The sequence below is a fragment of the Bombus pyrosoma genome, linkage group LG16, assembly GCF_014825855.1.
Source record: "Bombus pyrosoma isolate SC7728 linkage group LG16, ASM1482585v1, whole genome shotgun sequence".
Classification (NCBI taxonomy): domain Eukaryota; kingdom Metazoa; phylum Arthropoda; class Insecta; order Hymenoptera; family Apidae; genus Bombus; species Bombus pyrosoma.
This window is the reverse complement of record NC_057785.1, coordinates 1684407-1704218: the sequence shown is the minus strand read 5'-3', so window position 1 is coordinate 1704218 and position 19812 is coordinate 1684407. Positions and strand designations below refer to the sequence as shown.

The following is a 19812-nucleotide window of genomic DNA, read 5'->3' as shown; positions in this document are numbered from 1 at the left end:
CATTAATTATACCAGCACAGTGATACCAACTTAGGTGTTGATTTCACAGTTTTCGACTTGCCTGGCAGTAATAAAGATGGCGGATGTAACATACGAGTAGCTGATGTTTGCTTCGATATCGACGTTAACGATTCTACGAAATAGCCGCGTTGACATATCGTGCGATGTGCATGTGAATGCGTGTGTGCGTGTTTATAGTGAAGTAAATTTCGTTCGAGAAAATATGTTAGAAATTTGTTGAATATGAGCGAAGGAGCGAATTCGGTTTCGCAGATCAGCGAGAATTCGCTTACGACCTTGAAAGATGAGGTCGATCCTGAGGAACTTCCTCCGAGAATGATATCGCACACGACGAGAAGGTCGAGATTTGGTACAAGCAATGTCCCATTGTCGCCTTATATTTTGATCGATGGTAGAAAATTGCGAAGCTCCTTGGCATTAAGCAAAAAAAAGCTTCCCCGACGTGTGAATTTCCCAACAAATGACAATCACTTGATTACGGGATGCCTGGAACCGGCCAATCCATGGAAACTCGGTGAGGATAAATATTTTTATCTTACATCTCATCTTTACATTCATTCCTTCATTTTATATTGCTGGCTCTTTTAAAGGTATATGCTCTGTAATTGTATTAATTAATAAATATTAATGATTCACAAGAATCCATTTATCTACGATAATACTTTAATCGTCATTAAGCTAACTTTATAGATACATAAATATAAATGTTTCTAACAAATGTATGTATGATGTTTGTTTACTTATTTGTGAGTTACAGAGATTTGTACTTTATACTTGTATTGATTAATAAACATTAATAATTCAAAAAACTGTATATCTTTAGTAATAATTTAAGAATTAAATTTGGTTATTATTAAAAAATATTTATATATAAATGTTTGTAAAAACTCTGTGTGAAATGTATATTAACGTAATTAGAGAAATTTGTGACTTATAAAGATCTATGTCTTATACTATATAATTCGAGAATCTGTACTTTATTTGTCATTAAATTAATTACATGGACATTTAAATTATTTACCAATTAACTATAGAAAAATATCCATATTTCATAAAGTTACTTAATTTAAGTTTAATCTAATATGTTAACTATTCTTTAGAGAAGCACTAGAACTTTTAAAATTTAATAAAATCACAAATATTTTCAAAGGCATATAATCTAAAAGTATATCAAAAGGTATTAAGCTAGTTTAATTTATTTTATATGTTTAATTATATTATTTTGGCACTTATTAATAAGAATATATGTTTAGTTATATAGAAACTGTATTTATTTAATAATATTTTTCTATAATAACAAAATAGGATGATTAATTAAAAACTATAATCTAAATTTGAATTGTAATTTATAAGTTATAGATTGATAAAATAACTTCTTTAAATTTTATTTTAAAGATGTTATTAGCACTTATAACATAATGGCTATAATCTTAACTATAAAATGATAAGTTACATCATTTGTTAATATCATTTTTGTAATTATTTACTTGCATAGTTGTAGTGCACTAAGCCATTAGGTTTTTTTTATAGGTCATGCCAAATACAGAACGTTTAAGATTTCACAATGTGAACCATATACTAATTATAAGTTTGATGCAATATTGAAGTATGTACAATATATAATTAACCTGTAAAGTACTCTTAAACCATATTGTTTTAGTTGTAATTTGTAAATTAGATTATTTTAAATAGAACAATGTAAATTATAAAATTGTCTTATATAATAAAGAATTTGTTATATTCTCGAATTTATACTAATTTTATTCAAGTACACATTTGACTGTTTAAAAACATTACATGAGAATTAAATAAATTCTTTTTTAATGAAATAATGTGAAACTATGATATGTGAGAGTATTTTAGTATATCTGTAATTTTTATGCAGCTACATTTAGTTTATATCATTGTATTAATACGTTCTCTGTGAAATAATGCATATAAAATGGAAGCTAATCTTTTTTAATAAAAACAATTATGTTCTGCAGAAAAATAGTATTTAATTTTTGATATGTCTTACATTCATGTTAAAGTAAATATTTGGGTGTACTTTTAAGAAAAAGATGGAGAGTTGATTTCCGCTTGATCCTCTGCTTCTAGGGTCAAATTTATAACTTGCTTTGTTGTGTTAGAGAGGTGAACATTTAATGGAAATATAGACACTAGTTAATGATCAAGTCATTGCTACAAATGAAAAGTTTGGTGAGTCACCAATGAATGCCGCAGCGAACGTGTTAAAAACATTGTAATTATGAAATGCAAGTAATAAACTGAAGCTCAGAGTTATGTTTATAATATGTGTTGTTAGTAACATTTTGTCAAATAGGTTTGATCATGAATAGAATATAATATCTGAGACCTACTACATGAGGTGTATTCAGTATTTGAAAGTAATAAAAAAATATTCTTATGAATAACATACAAGAACAAAATAAAGTAAAGATATGTATGAATATTGTATGAATCTTTTCAATTATTTTCAATTGTTGAACTATTTCTGAAGTGGATATCACATGTATTATGTTGCATCTTATATAATCGACAGAATCCTCCAGCATCATCTGTTAGTCATATATATCTTAATATGTTGAACTTTTAATTTTTTATATTTTAACAATATGTTGATTAATTGTTCACAGCTGAAAATGTGAATTGTGAAGATGTAATCTCATCATACAAGGAATCCTGTTTAAAACACAATTCAGATCCTCTGGAGATTGTTATAAATCAGCTTAAGGTAAAAGTGCATCTTTTCCGAATATTTGTATGAAATATTGGTTTGGATTGAAAAAAATATTAAAGCATCTAATATTAAATAATATTGATTACATATCTAATTATACTAATTATTAATTATTTGTAGTTTTATAACTAATATTCAAACTAATAGTTATGTATATAACAAGTATATGCGTAAATGTATATGATATATTTAAGTTATAAAATATTGAAACACAAATAAAGGAAATGGGGAGAACATAAAAAGCAGGAATATAAAATTATATTTACACAATATCTGTTTAAATAAGTATATAAATATAAAAATGTATATATATATATAGAAGAAAGATTTTTATTATATTAAATTGAAGCTTAAAATACTTAAGATTAGATATCTGTATCATATTTTACTTTGTGTTTCAAAATAATATTTAAATATTTTAAATATATAAAGAATTATTTTAAACATAACTATGAATATAGTTTATACATATCATGAAAATACATTTATCATATATATTTATTTGATATTTAGTATTGAAATAATGATTACTGTGCAGAATTTAGATACATTTGAATTGAGAAGTGAAGAGTTAGATTTAAAAGGACAGACATTGGATATTAATCATGCAGAACCATTGGAGGAAATTTTCAAAAGAGTTCGATTTAATAAAGTTAATTTAGAAGCTACATCTTTGGATGATGAGGTATTACTATTAATTAAAAATTTGATAAAAAATAGTAATTTTTCTTAAATGATATTTGATATCATTTGTTATTTTTATATTATAGAGTTCTGTGATATTATTTGATATGTTAGAATATTATGAATCTGCAAAGCACTTGAACATTTCATCTAATCAAGGCATTGGAATTTATGGTTGGCAAGCATGTGCAAATATGATAAGAAAGGTATATATAATATGATACATTTCATTTGAAAATATTTATATGGTTATTAGTTTCAAATATTATCTTTTATTATTTTATTGATTATTGTGTATAGAATGACTATGAATAACAAAAAAATTAGAAATGACACTAAATATATGAATGTTTAAAATTAAGTTTTATGTTGATTAATACATAATTAATGGAATGATTATTTGTTTAGACCCAATGCTTAGAACATCTTGAAGCTAAGGATGTAATCCTTAATGAACAATACATGAATATCTTGAGTCGTGCATTAAGATTAGTCTGTCATCTACATGTGCTTAAATTAGAAAATTGTGGACTTTCAGGAAGATCTATCGTCACACTAGGTATTTATTATGCAATACAGTTTGTTAGTTCCATTCTTTTTTAATTAATTTATTTTTAAGTAGTTATAATTTAATTTATTGTCATGTTATAGTTCTCATAAAGATTGTTAGTTGAGGTCCACAAATCATTAAATATGATATAAGTAAAACACATACAGTAAAGTGAGAATAATTTTGACATTTTTTAAATAATTACGGATATATCATCTTTATATTTTATTACAGAATATTAATACTGCAATTGTACTATATTTTTCTCTCCTGTTATGTAGGATTAGTTATAGAAATCAGTATAATGTAAAAATTTTAATTCTATATGATCATATTAATAAAAAATGAACAAAATATAGCGTTTTAAATACTTTTATCTATTTTATCTTTAAATAATATTATTTGTAGTAAACGGAAAGTTTCTCAAAAACATTAAAAATGTTGAAATTATTCAAGCAATTTATTGGATTGTAATATAAGTATGAGTTTAGTTAAATTGACTCAATATTATCTCTTATTTGACTAAACTTATTTATGTTACAACCTAATAATTTAAAATTTCGCTATATTGATAAAATAATTAGAACTACTACTAAAATTATAAGATATTTAACTAGTTTCTATATATAAATACAATTTCATTGCAGTAAGAAGTTATATTTTTTTTCTCTGCATCATTTTATATAGAGTTGTTAAGTAGATTGCTTCTATTTATTAGATCTATTTAAACATTTCAGAATTAAGAAAAATTAATAAAATGCTGTACTTTTACTTAACTACTTGAGTGCTTGAAAAAAATTAAAAGTTTCTGAAATTGCATTCCATAATTTTGATTACTCTCTGCTACTTAATACTTCACTCAAATAAAATTGATGTAATAAGTTTCTGATAATGTTACAGTAACATAGTGCTTTTAACAGTTGCAGCATTAAAAATGAACACTGGAATAAGAGAACTTTACTTAGCTGATAACGGGCTGAATTTATATGATGCAATACAGCTTGGTTCTCTTCTTAGATTAAATAATCATATACAGCTACTTGATATTAGGTACGTAACAAACAGAGGTAATGGATAATAAAACAATAAGATGTATAACTCTATGGCATTTGTCTTTTAATTATGATTACATATATTTTTAACGAATCTTTCAAATAAAAAACTAATTTATATATTTTACAATATATATTGAAAATTATTCTGAAGTAAAATGTTCTTTTAGTAATAATGTCATTCAAGATGATGGTGTACGTGATATCCTAGAAGGTCTCATCAATCAAATAAACGAGGACAAAGATGGTAAAGGTTTAAGCATATTAGTATTATGGAATAACCAACTGACAAAAAAATCATCTCCCTATTTCGCACGTATTATAGTATGTAATTTTATTTTATCATTATAGTTACGCATGTATAAACTATACACTTATAGTTATTGCTTTATATATTTATATGCACTTGTATTATATTAATACTGTTTATATAGGCATTGTCTAAGACGTTAGAGACACTAAATATTGGAAAAAATATGTTGTCTGATGAGTTGTTATTGATTATAAAAGATGCATTGAAAAAGAACCATGTTCTATTACAATTGGGAATACAATCAACTGAGCTTACATGTGATGGAATTGTTACATTATCTGAAATCATTGAAATAAACCATGCATTACAAGTAAATATAATAAGCTTTAGAATATAAAAAAAGATATAAAATCATTTTGTATTCAACTTATGTCTGTTTTACTGTTTTAGAGGATAGATTTAAGAAATAATAGAATACATTTGACTGGAATGAAAGCTCTCAGTTCTGCTATGAAAAAGAATAAAAATATTACTAAAATAGATTTAGATGATAAACCTGATATAAAAGTGGTAAGTGAACAAATCAGTGTCATTTTTCACTAGAAAAATATTTAAAAATATTATATTATAATTATTTGTTTTTTTATGTTAATAATAGGATGATTTAAACGAGACCTTGCTTCAGTACACGCAGCTTGTAGCTGAAATTCGAAGCTGTTGTTTGGAAAACGAGAAAAGTCGTATATTAGAAGAAAATAGCGAAGGTTTTGATAATTCATATCATAGCAGATTCTGTAGTGCAACCACCCGTAAAATTTCGCTTACTTGTCAAACATTACCATGTTCTTTATCACCCATGATTTCAATACAAAAAGATGAGCCTGGACGATCGATGCTCGAACCGAAACGTATTAATGGTGGTCGTCTTCGTTCTCCAGCCCCTAGTCCCGCCTCTTCACCCATAGCCAGTCCGATATTAAGTCCTTCGCGAAGTCGATTTGTGGTGTCCCGAGTTCCAGAAACGTTACGTACTACAGAATCCTCAGTACCATCGTCATCATCTGTTCTTCCATCCCTTGGATCATCACCTACCTTTGTCACTTCTGCAAGTGGGTCATCTAGATTTCGTGTTTCAGTTGTTGAATCAGCAAATACTGTATCTTTATCTAAACCTGTTATTACTACGACCGAGGCTGATATCATGGTTGGTTTAAATCCAAAAGTTAATATTGCAGAATCGACTGATTTAAGTTCGAAAGTTAATATTACAGAATCTACTGATTTAGATGATCTGAATACTGTACTCGCATCTAAATCAGAAAAGAATAATCAAACCATTGAAAGTTTTCGAAGTATTTCAAACGACTTGTCTCGTCTAGCTTTAAATGTGGTAGAAGAAACGTATGCACCGACGATACTTGGATATCCTGTAGAAGAATTAAATACAAATAAATCTTTTGTTAAGACAAGGGTTGAAACTCAACCTGATGATAATATAAGTTCTATTAGTCTAGAACGCAAAAAAGATGATGTGCCAGACAATCAAATTATTTCGAATCGATTAGAAGATGTTTCAACGATGACAGATATCGAGAGTGTAGAAAATCGTTCTAACGAAAATACAGAAGATGCAAAAACGTTTACACCTACAGATAGGAACGGAAAAAGTCCGCCTTATAATACAATAAGTGATAAACCAATAATTTGTAAGAAAGGTTACGATGCAACGGATAAAGTAACAAATACTCGTACAAACGAAAGTGTAGAATTGCAGTCGCAAACGAAACACGATCCAATACAAAAAAGTACTTCTAATTTAGGAAAATTACTTTCGCTGTTTCAACATTCTAGTTGTTTTTTTTCTGATTCCACTCCTATTAATCAGTTGAAAAGTAAAAATACGTTTCAAGGTAGCATAAACAGCATGATGACTCTTGGAGATAAATTCCATTATTACATAAAAGATAAGAGAGATAGGATTTATAATCGTGAAACGGAAGAATCCTCGGTATCGCTAAAGAGTAGATCAAAATTTTTCAATGTTTCTCAATTGCCAAGTTTACAAAGTTTAGCGAATATGATCCCATCGTTTAGATTCGAAGGTAATATAAATGCTCCTGGACAAAGTAATAAGCCTTGTTCCAAAGAAGTAGATCTTTTACTCAAGAAAGATAGTGAAAATGATTCAGTCAATACAGAAAAAAAATCTATTGAACATAGTAAAGAAAGCAAAAACTTACATGTCTATTTAGAAGGACGAAAGTCCACTCCTACTTTAGATAATCAATTATTACCTGAAAATATACAATCAAAATTTCCTCCTGGTGTTACTAACAAAGATGTAGTATTAGCTGCAGATTGCATTGTTTCGAATATAATTGATACTTGTTCTAAAATTGTGAATAATAATTTATTAATGCATGTTTCAAATAGTAACACGATTGTACCTGTACCTAAATTAATAGGTATACCTGAATATTCTGCTTTAAAAGCAGTTGTACAGAAACGAAATATAGCGGGAATACTAGATAAAGTAAATCCTATACTAATAAAAGAAACGAATAATGAAACTTTAACAGACAGTATTAATTTTACTAGTGATAGCAAATCTTTGTCGTGTAGTATGATGTATGATGTAAGCAATGATATGCATACTGTACATACGTCTGACAGAATGCACAATTTAGTAATATTAAATATAAGTACAAAAGATAATGTTGGAAATAATTCTGCTTTTAATGTAAATAGTACAGGAAGTAATACAGCATGTTTTGTATGTAATCAAAAATGTGTCTGTAATGTAAATAATAAACCACTTGAATGTTATAATACGTTGAAGATAAATGTAGAAACGAATTGTTTAAATAATGAAGTTACCAGAATGTATAGTATTGACAGTAATAGTGATAGAAATGTCTTTATAAATGTTCATAATATGCCAACAAGCAATGACGTAGAAGGAATAAATGTATATCGTGTAAATAATAGTACGAATTGGAAAAGCGCAATTGTAAATAACATACCAGAAGCAAAGATATCAAAAATAAATTGTACATGTAAAGATACTAACTCCGAATTTAGCGATGATAGTGTACATTCATGTACTTCAGTACTTTATAGAGATGTAAATACACCAATAAAGCAAGAAGTGGTAGAGCCATTTGTTATAAAACATAACAAATATATTGAAATAAGTAATATAATTGAAATGAAAATTAATAGTTCTATTGTGAAAAATATTATGGATCATATGTTCAAGGATATGAATATTGTTATGCCCATACCAAGAATGTACTCTTCTATGACAAACTTCAATGTGTTAATTCTTAGAAATCTTATACATCATGTAGCTGATATCTCTATTGATGAAACTCCGATCAAAAAGCTTTCATTAGATATTACAACTAATAATTGGCCGAATATCGTTAAAGTAAAGACTTTATTTTGTGATCTATCTCAGATATCTCATTCATCAATGAATGCTATAACTGAAAAGCCAGAAAATATTCATAATAACAATGAAGCGTTAAAAATCGATGAAAATTCTTCACTGGAGGATAATGCCGAAGAAAGTATGAGTTTTTACAAAGAACAGAAAGTCAAAGAAAACGAGGCTTTTGGAATTGTTTCCGAATATTCTTCAGTACCTGTAATAGCTGATCCTATTGCCCATTCAAAAGAAGATGCATCTTATTTGAAAGACAATGATGATGTAAGCAGTAACTCACCAGAGAATATTCATATGCTCAGTAACTTTGGATCAAATATTGCTCAACATTTAAAATGCACAAATGATACGACTCAACAATACTTAAATGCAATTAAATGTGCAGTTGCCACAACTATGTGTTCAACAGCTGTAGTGAACACAAGAGGCAATACAACAGTTGACATTATTTCTGATCAGAATACTAATATTGCTGAGCCTTCATCAATAATTCGTGCAAACAGGTGAGTAAATTAAGCTATCAGAATTGATGAAAATTATAAATCTATATTACACTGAAGGTATTTCAGAAGAAAATATTTATTAAATGTTGTAGTTAGATATTAATATTTTTATATTCTATATTTCTCCAGTATATATAATTTGAAGAACATGTAATTTATTGTAATTTTGATCTTAAATATTGAAAAGTGATGTGAAAGAACTATTTCATATATTTCATAGTTGATGTTTAGAAGAAGTTTAAAATAAATTCTTTTTATTGTGAATATAAAGCTTTTTGTATTAACAAAGTTTCATATATTGAACACGGTCTCATATTTTACAAAATCCTTTAATTTGAAATATTCAAGCTAGCTTTAATTTGGAATAATATTGGTATTATGATACACATGTATAATTAACTGGACTGATCTTATGATATGATTTTCTTCTGTTATATTGAAGCTATTAGTTAAATTTAATTTTCTTTATTCTGAATTAAATATGAGCTGAAGCAACACACACACACGCACACGCATACATACACACATTATACTATTAAATAATTGCTTTATATATGTTATTAAAATAAAATTATAATGTAATAATGGAAATAATTAAAGTCAAACTGAATACTTGTGTATATTATAACGAAGAAAGATTTTTAATGCTTAATATTATCTAAATGATTTCATGCTGCTTATTCTTCACTATACTGCATCATATTTGATATGTGAAATTAAGAATTGTATATAATTAATCTATGTATAAAGTGGACTGATTCAACCGCCATAAACATCAAAATTTATAAAACGCATTGTTTTGTAAAAACGATTTGAATCTGGTGGAAAAATATAATACCTATAAAATTTGTGAGACTTTATATTTTATTTGAGAAGTAATGCTTTTTCTTTTATTTATGCTGATTTCAACAGTATCTTATGTCTCGCTTGCACTTATTATAATAACTTTCATTCGACTAATGAAATCGTATTAATTTTCCTTTTAAAAAATACTATAAAAATTCATTTCACTTTTGTATATTTCCTATGCTAATAAAAAATCTTAACAGTTTGATCCATATAATACTTAACTTTAATACTTAACACGTAACACTAGTGTTGTATAAGCAGAAATTAAAAGCTTTATCGCATCTTTTTTAAGAATTTTATATTTGTAAGAACTATTTATTTATATTGATACAGTAAAGTGCTACGAAAACCTTTTAATCTATATAATTGTTGATACAAATATGTATGTGTTTTGTAAATTTTATGTAACTGACATTATTTAGTTAAAAGTGATATTTGAATTAATAACAGATCTTATTTTTTAAAAGTTGAATATACATTTTATTTGATTCATTGTTAAACATAAAATTTTAGAAAAAACAATTACTGTATTTTTTTATAATATGTATATGATATATTGATCACATTAAAGCAATTAAGAAGTATATATTATTTATTTTATTGTATCCTCATCATTAATATTTATATATTATCCTTATCATACAAGGTATAAGATATAAGCATTGAATAGAGTTACAATACTGCAATTTCTTTTTATCATATTCATGATATTTATCATATTTTATTGAAGTATCATTTATTTTTGGGTTACCGTTTTGAATCTTTTAAGAACTGTTTAAGAAGTTGAGGTAAAGATTTTACTTTACTGTATCAAGTGATTATGTATGCTATGAATTAATTTATCATAAAAATGAGACGGTATAAAATTATTTTATAAGAATTATTAACGTGATTTTTGTAGCACAAAATAAAATCAATGATATTGAAGAAGAAAAAGAAGAAGAAGAATTGCATCTTGTTGAATATGAAGACACAGATTTAAAAAGAAGATATATGGAGGAAAATAACAATTTTTACGATTTTGACGATGAAATTGACGAATTCAAGCAATTGACAATGGATCTTGAACCAAAGTATCAGCAATATGCTAAATGGAGGATCTAAAACTATGTATTATTTGACTGCTTTAATAGTGCGTGATGGTTTTGTAAGAACACAAGTTCAGCTCATAGAGTCGTTCCAAGGAAATTATATTGTACAAAAGAAAAGATATAGGTAAATCTTATAAATGTTATTGTATATATATAGACAATTTGTAGTGTTTTATACATTAGTTCAGTTCAACTTTAGTTCAAAGGTTTAAATTTATGAACAGGAAAGGTGAAAAAGATACAGACCCATATACACATGTGTATTAGGGATAATGTTAGTACGTGTTTGATTCTAGTCTAGAAAACAATTGATCTAATATATATTATAGTACGAATAAAAAACAGCTATAGTTGTCAAAACAAAGTTTGAGATCTAACTGCGGCTATTTTGATATTTCAAAATCAATTATTTAAATGTGTTATAGCTAACTTTAGCTTTCATATGATTTGCACATGATCGGAAAACGTTGTGCATAATGTAGAGATGGATGTATATAATTGTAATATTATACTACTAATGTGTGTACATGAGCGTGTATATACAACTTAATTGAACACTATATACACACTCATATTAGATGCACACCATGAAAAAATTGTTACTTTTCAAAGCGGTTTGCGTCATTAAAGGAAAAGTATTACAGAAATTGTTATATGTAACATCAGATTTTTATTTATGAATTGTAAAACAATTTCAATATTGACATAATATATTTTTATTATATATAAGTACAGAATATATATATACACGTATATAAGAAGTTCTTGACTTAAACATAAGTCAATGCTTAGACTTGAAATTTGAGTCTTTGTTATTCGAAGAATGTATACTTGTTATATTGTATATTCGTAAAGCTTTTCTTTAATATGTTATCTCTATAAATATATATAGAATACAACTCGTTAGGGAAGAAGGAATGAAATTGAAATGATATGAATGTAATTTTATTAAGCCATTGGCCTGTGTCAGGAATTTATTAATACCAACCATCAGTAACTAATAAATTATGTTTCATATATATTCGTAATCGCGAAACTTACTTTCGTACATTAAAAGCAGCCGATGAAATATTACATAACATGAAACTCTAAAGTATTATTTTATAATTAATAACGACTTTATGGAGTTCAAAGTAACGAGTAAATGGATAATACCTAATTATATTTCGTTGAATTTTAACGAAGCATTACGAAAAATTAAAAGAAATATTCAACAGTTATAGTTAGCTATATTCATATATTTCTTCAATCACGAAGCTCTATAACTAAAATTAAAATAAAAAGTCGATTAATGAATAGTACTGTGTTGATTTAGCGATCTTAAAAATATAACTATTGTAATTATTTTACAGATATGTATGTACGTACACGCATGCGCGATTCTGTACATTAAGTTCGCATAGAATTCGCGCGCATGAAATGCGTACGCTTACGTTGTGAAATGAATTATGTACAATTTATATATATTGAGAAGGAATTGAATTTATTAAGAATTTTATCACACCAAGAAATGAAAGAATAAAGATGGTTTACTAACATGTTGCAGTTCAATAATCTCATTAATTAATACACATCGATATTAATACTTGCACATATTAGATATATTTTTATTAAAGACGTATGTAAGCATTTTACATTTTTATATTTTGCTAAATGTTTAAAATAGACATTATTTTGTAAAAATTCTTATTGTCAAATCAACGAATGATCTTTATTGATTTATCATGTAAATACGTAAATATTCTATTACTAAAGAATACGGTTAACCAACATTATGAATTAGTTAACATTTAAAATTAATTTTTTTAATTTTCACAGATTTTTACATCATTTCCGTTTCTGCTATACATATGAATATGATATGATATGCTTTCTACACCATCGTCGTAGCAACATGAAATTGTACGCGCAGTCGTGGTTCGAATGTACAAAGGAATCTCACGTACATATATGTATAGTAAAAACACCGATCTATTATTTCACCTATCAAAAACAATTTATTATTGGTTTATTTGTAAATTATTGTCATTAATGAAATAATTCTAATAATTTATTTAAAATGAAACAATCTTGTCTAAATGCAATTCTACGAACGAATAGAATGTGTTCATAGTTTTGTGATTTTGGAATATTGATCGTGTAATGAGGAAGATTTGTGCTTCAAATACAGTTTGACTCACAAAAATAAGTTTTCGAATAGATCGTGAAATACTATAGATGCATATTTTTTAATATGGAAAGGTCGAATCATTATTTCTGTTAGAGAAATTGTCTATCAAGAAAGAACATGAATGATTGGCACTGTTGATCATTCTAAGATTTAGTTTTCGTTCCCTGAGAGTCGGTAATATTATTATTAACTATCTAATCATTTGTTGAAGTAAAATTTTCTTTGTAAATTAAATTTAATGTGATGATCATTTTTCAAGAATGTATGAAAATTTGATTTTCATTGTGCCTGATTAGAATATGAAGTCAACCATAATAACTAGTAAATTCATATATTGTAATTATTATTATATTTTTTCGCTTTTTAATATCAATTTAAATCTAAGAATGCTTAAATTTTTCTGATTTATTGAAATTTACATTTTTCGTGCTATAAATGTATATATAAAACAATGATATATATTGTGACATTGATTTATACACTGAAAATATATTGAAATATAAAGAAATATTTCATTTATATATTTTTTCACCAGCTGTTTCTGCCTCATCTTAGTGAAATGTATAATTGGCATGGCTTTGTGATAGTGAACAGTCAATTAATCGGATATTGGCTTAGGTCTTGATAAATATAATGTAAACAAGACACTTTTCTTTTATTCATGTCATGGAGAATATACTTTTTTAAGGTAAATATATTTCTGTTTTCAACTAACTAAATTAATTAATAAAACTAAATTTTTTAAATAATAAGGTCAAACACTAGTGAACCTTCTATATTTATTTTATATCTTGAATAATATGAATGCAATAAAAATCTTTCCAAAATACTGTTTTAGCTTGGATATGGTAACTATGAATTCTGAACAATCGGCATGTCGCCGAAAACCAGGTGAAAATAATGACATTGGAGGAACAGCTGATCGATATAGAAGTAGAGATAATCAAATAGATCAATGTAACAATCAAAATGGCCAAGCAGTTGACAAATCTCCAAGTAGTCCCACATATCATATCACTGCCTCATGTGCCGAAGATACACCTAATTATCTTGTGTATCAGAAAGTAAGAGAGAATATTTTTTTTATAATTTTTAGATGTTCTTATCTTTAATTTTATTTATCTGTGTATTGTAGATGGAAGATATTGTAGAAAAAATGTCAGATGAAGTTACAGGTGTTCCAGTGAAAACGGTAAAGAATTTTATGACAAAAACACCTTCTGTTTTTACTGGTAATATATTACAATTTTATTTGACATTTTATTATTCTTTCTTTATTTTTTAATATAATATTAATGTACTTAATTCTCTTTATTATTTTAGGTACAGATTTAATATCATGGATGATGAAGGCCATGGCTATAGATGATCAAGGTACAATTAAAATATTAAGTACATAAACATTAGGGAAAAATCATAAAATAAAAGGGTTTTTGTTTCTGCTATTATAATTAATTATAGCCTTCAAAGTATAATAGTAGCTTAAAGTAATAGTTATTTATTTAGCTCTTGTCTTAGAATTATTAATTGATTATTAAAAAAATGTAACTATTACAAAATAAGAAATATGGAATTTGAGGAGGATTATATAAAAAAATGGCAAACAATTTAATTGTATAAATAATATTGAATGATTTAATTTCTAAAATGTTCTTTTATTGTTTGATTTTCCCTCATAAATCATATAAAAAGTTATTTGATTTTAACTAATTAGAAATGTATTAATATGATAGAGGCACTTCATGTGGCACATCTTATGGCATCTCATGGATATTTCTTCCCTATTGATGACCACTGCCTTACTGTAAAAAATGATAATACTTTCTATAGGTTTCAAACACCATATTTTTGGCCATCAAATTGTTGGGAACCAGAAAATACTGATTATGGTATGAAAACTATTTTTTTTTTAATTTAGCATTGATTACACAAATATATTTTTTGTACTAATTATATAAATATCAAATTATTTGTAAAAGAATTTATATTTAACTTTAATATTATAGCTGTCTATTTATGCAAAAGAACGATGCAAAATAAAACACGTTTAGAATTAGCAGATTATGAGGCTGAAAATTTAGCTAAGTTGCAGAAAATGTTTTCGAGGAAATGGGAGTTCATTTTTATGCAAGCAGAAGCACAAAGCAAAGTCGATAAAAAGCGAGATAAATTAGAAAGAAAGGTACTGGATAGTCAGGAAAGAGCTTTCTGGGATGTATATAGACCAATGGTAATAATATCTAATTTTATTTGTATCTTTTGAAAAATTATTTCTTATTGAATAATGATCACATATTTAATATAATAGGAAACTTATATAAATATTATATGTTTCAGCCTGGATGTGTTAATACGACAGAAATGGACATTAAGAAAGCATGCCGTACTTATAAACCAATTTCGAAGTTAAACAAACATTTAGGTATGACTACTACCGACATTCCTTCACATTCAGGATCGTTCTCGATATCATCGATAGAATCGTTAAATAAGGAGATTGAAATGTTGAAATCTAGACTAGATAGATCGAATATAAAGGTCTCGAAAGTTTCAGAAGCGTAAGTAAATATCACCTTTAAATATTATCGAATATTATTGTAAATTTTTGCCAAAACTGTATGATGTTATATAATTAATTTATTTTAAGCAATATTAATTTGTTTAAATTACATATCTTATTTTTAAGTATTTTTAATTTTAATTATTTTAGTCTGATTGCATATTTTGAGCAGTATGTAGAGTATGATCCTTTTTTCATACAACCTGAATTCACAAATCCATGGATATCAGATAATCCTGAAATGTGGGAGCAAGAAAAATTAGCGTACGTGTATTTCTTAATTTATATTATCTTTATTTATGTGTATATTATTAAGATAATACATTTGATTTCTTTAAATAGCAAAGAAATATCAACAAGAAGAGTAAAAAGATGGGGTTTTAGTCTTCAAGAATTGCTACAAGATCCTGTTGGTAGAGAACAATTTATACGCTTTCTGGATAAAGAGTTCAGTGGTGAAAATCTAAAGTAAGTTAATAGTAGAATATCTCTGTAAAATAAAATACAACTATAGAGATTAAAAATACAAATTCCTCGTTGATATACGTAGATTTTGGGAAGCCGTGCAAGAATTGAAAACATTACCTCAAAAAGAAGTTCAAAATAAAGTGAACGAAATTTGGAATGAGTATTTGGGTCCAGATGCTAGTTGTCCAATTAACGTCGATTGCCAGTCCTATGAGCTAACAAAGAAGCATTTACAAAAACCTGATCGATGGTGTTTCGACATAACAGCGGTACAAATTACAAACAAGATTTTACAAGTTAAAATTAAGAAACTTCGTAAAAAAGATATTTATTCAAGAAATTCATTGAAATATTAAGATCGAATAAATTAAATGTAATAAAAGCTTAGAAATAATAATAATAATGGAGAAAATAATAAAACAATCTTCTGTGGTATTCAATTTTAGGCGCACGTTTATCATCTGATGAAAAGCGATAGTTACTCCAGGTATCTTCGCTCGGAAATGTATAAGGATTTTCTCAGTGGCTCGAAGAAAAAGGTCAATATATCATTTATAAATTATATTTTGACATATTAGATCACTACTATGAATAGTAGCACCCCGACACGTAGTAGTTACGCAGTTATTAATATAGTTACAATTATTATAATTGTAATTGTTATTGTAACTGTTATTTTAATATTCCTAATGCTGTTACTTTAATTTATAAAAACAATTATGATATATATAATATATATAACAATTATATATATATATATATATATAATCATCTTTACTGCTGCCGTTATTACCACTAACGTCGTTATTTGTCTTCATCGTCGCCATCGTTATGGTCGTCTTCGTCGCTATCATCTTTGTCTGCATTATCATTATCATTTAGATAAGATAATTTGTGTAATATTTCATTACAATATATAGCTTATCATTATGATATTATTTACTAATTTTGTTGTCCTACAATACTATTTGCATTCTTGTTACATTATTTAAATTTATTTATTTCAATTTTTTCACAATTTTTATACACAACATTTTTTATATGCATACACAGTATTTGATCTTTTAATGATTATAATCTTATAGCCTGCTTTTTGAGATATTTGGTTTCCGCTGTGACTTTGAGATTGTTGTGGAGATAGATTTTTTTTTTTAGATAGTTTTTATTTAGCAGATTATTATTTGTATATATTCTATATTTTTTCAGACATTCTTCAGTCTTTTGTTAATTTAGTTTTTAACTACAGCTTCACTACTGATGTATGTATCACCTAGCTACTTCAAGAAAAGAAATGAAAAATTATAACACTATATTTATATTAAGTCCAAGCAAAAAATAATACAAGTCGGTAACTAACAATTATAAAATATCAGTTTGTAGAAGGTTTGTCAATTTATTCAATGTAATTAGATGATAAAAATGACCCAAACAAATTGAAAAAATAATACTTAATAATGTTCATAATTAAATAATTATATGTGATTGTGTATGTATATACTCAAGAATCACATTCAAATCTCTAACAGTATCTAAAGATTTCTAACAGTTCTTTTTGCTAGAAACAATTGTTTACTCAATGATGTCAAAAATTTAACTTCATTAGTTTATGCAACCAAAATGTAAAGCTTTTATATTAATGTTACATAATAGACATTATGAATATCATTAACATTATTATCATTATTATCGTCCTCAACATCACTATCGCTGTCAATAATATTAATAACATTTTTATAGTTCTTTATAATACTTTATAACACTTACTTATATTGCATATACTTAAAACTTCTTAAATAGTAATACGCTGCAAATTCGAGAGTTTTGTAAACATTTAAAAAAATTAGCTTAAAAAAGAAGTCGTAGCATCTGTTAATAAAATTACATCCTTTGTTCAATTATTTCAGACTTCGGTAAAAGGTATTCGTTCTATTGTATCGTTCAGCGGGCGCAGGGACACAGCCACGTCGTAATCACCAGCTTAAAAATTTTTCATAAATGGTTTTGGGAATCTTTCCAAGTCTCGTGTTATGTTTTCGTATTCAGAATCATTCGAAGAGGAGACAATGCAGTTCATTTTATTACTATTACGCTAAAAAAGAGTAAGTATGCAAAATACTTTAAATCCGCATCTAGCGCAATTTTCCACTTGCTTCCATACAATTTGTTGTAGAATAATTGAGTCTCTTGGAAGCCAAACTGATCAACTCCATTTTTTTTTCAATTTTTTAATTTTATTATCTATGTATACAATTAATAAATGTTCAATTCTAAGGACGTTTAAAGAACGGTGTTTGTAACATCATCCTCTACCTTTTATTTTATGGAATTGATCAGAATGATTCTTAAACAGCTCAGTGATAAATCATACCAAGCCCTGAAATAGGTTTTGTAAATAATTTATTCCAATAGACGTATCATTAGTACAAGCAAAAAATGTATAACTGTATAGAGCATTTCTATAAACATTTATTTATTAAATTACACGTCATTAATGATATTTAATTATTAATAATTATTGTAATATATTTTTCCCAAGTATAGGTAGTCTAAATTAAAATAAACACTACAATTGTAAAATAATAATTCTACATGGAATTCTAAAGAGACTATCAAGAACTTCTCAAATATGAAATTTTAATAAGTTGATATTCCATCGACAAAAATTAATTATGTTCAGGTATGCATATGTTTAAAAGAAAAGAAAAAAGCATCTCAGATTATTAACTGCTACAACAGTCAGAAACTAAAATGCATGATTAACATGTAATGATTAATAATACATTAGTAATTATTATACAATAAAATTTTACTAAAGCACATGTTCCACTATACTCTTTCATATCTTATAAAAATGAAATGTTTGTCAATACAATAAGTATTGTATTAAGTAAAGTAATTGAGATCAAATATTAAAAATATAATTCCTACATTTCTGAGTAACACATAACTCTTGTACGCCTTTGACAATGTTTAAAATCTACAGTATTTGTTTAAGATTAATAAAGAAAGAAACAATAGGATACCACACACCTATTTTCGTATCAATTATATTTTTCATGAATAGACAAATACGCCTGTAGTGAAGAAAATATATTATACGAAAAGTTATCAAGCATTTGCAATCTTGTAATATTTATTATATTAAAACGTATTGTAAGCCAGGTATATATTAGAAGAACAAAATGTAATTATAAATATAACATAGTATAAAAAAGAACAGTGATGTATGATCTTTTATCTAGCAGTACTTCATTGACCCAAAATTTGTAAATAGTGTAAGATTATCTCCAATTTTTTAATATTATCTGAAATTATCTATAGTCTTTTTATTTATGATGTACGTAATTTAAATTTAGTATGGTGATCGATTGCTCCTGCGCGATCGCAATTAGAAGGTATTTTAAGGTAGTTTATTAGGGTATT

General features: G+C 26.3%; 2 protein-coding genes across 5 annotated transcripts; both read left to right on the top strand.

The window, feature by feature from the left end:
• The first annotated feature begins 33 nt into the window (after positions 1–33).
• LOC122576180 lies at positions 34–11079 on the top strand. Of its 2 annotated transcripts, XM_043746083.1 has the most exons (11): positions 34–535; positions 2658–2755; positions 3300–3446; positions 3532–3651; positions 3854–4004; positions 4916–5045; positions 5218–5371; positions 5482–5670; positions 5751–5870; positions 5959–9251; positions 11002–11079. In XM_043746083.1, exons 1-11 carry the CDS (start codon positions 244–246, stop codon positions 11009–11011), a joined length of 4704 nt encoding a protein of 1567 aa, XP_043602018.1. In that variant the 5' UTR covers positions 34–243; the 3' UTR covers positions 11012–11079. The 2 variants fall into 2 exon arrangements, with proteins under 2 accessions (XP_043602018.1, XP_043602019.1); XM_043746084.1 differs by lacking the exons at positions 3300–3446; positions 3532–3651; positions 3854–4004 and having other exon boundaries at positions 492–535.
• Positions 11080–13896: 2817 nt separating this feature from the next.
• On the top strand, positions 13897–19606 carry LOC122576181 (regulator of G-protein signaling 7). Of its 3 annotated transcripts, none has more exons than XR_006319663.1 (13): positions 13897–14049; positions 14200–14425; positions 14497–14593; positions 14685–14735; positions 15095–15250; positions 15368–15591; positions 15699–15919; positions 16072–16185; positions 16264–16389; positions 16472–16658; positions 16836–16928; positions 18294–18488; positions 18931–19606. XR_006319663.1 is itself a non-coding variant. In XM_043746085.1 (12 exons), exons 2-12 carry the CDS (start codon positions 14207–14209, stop codon positions 18357–18359), a joined length of 1554 nt encoding a protein of 517 aa, XP_043602020.1. In that variant the 5' UTR covers positions 13897–14049; positions 14200–14206; the 3' UTR covers positions 18360–18919. The 3 variants fall into 3 exon arrangements, 1 of the variants encoding a protein (XP_043602020.1); XR_006319664.1 differs by having other exon boundaries at positions 18926–19606; XM_043746085.1 differs by lacking the exon at positions 18931–19606 and having other exon boundaries at positions 18294–18919.
• The last annotated feature ends 206 nt before the right edge of the window (positions 19607–19812 follow it).

Bases quoted from the DNA above. Each gene is read 5' to 3' on its own strand.
- LOC122576180 (XM_043746083.1), top strand. From the start codon at position 244: ATGAGCGAAGGAGCGAATTCGGTTTCGCAGATCAGCGAGAATTCGCTT. The intron at 5,671-5,750 runs GTAAATATAATA...TTACTGTTTTAG, and splicing joins AAATAAACCATGCATTACAA to AGGATAGATTTAAGAAATAA. The intron at 5,871-5,958 runs GTAAGTGAACAA...TGTTAATAATAG, and splicing joins ATAAACCTGATATAAAAGTG to GATGATTTAAACGAGACCTT.
- LOC122576181 (XM_043746085.1), top strand. From the start codon at position 14,207: ATGGTAACTATGAATTCTGAACAATCGGCATGTCGCCGAAAACCAGGT. The intron at 15,592-15,698 runs GTAATAATATCT...TATATGTTTCAG, and splicing joins GGGATGTATATAGACCAATG to CCTGGATGTGTTAATACGAC. The intron at 16,929-18,293 runs GTCAATATATCA...CAATTATTTCAG, and splicing joins TCAGTGGCTCGAAGAAAAAG to ACTTCGGTAAAAGGTATTCG.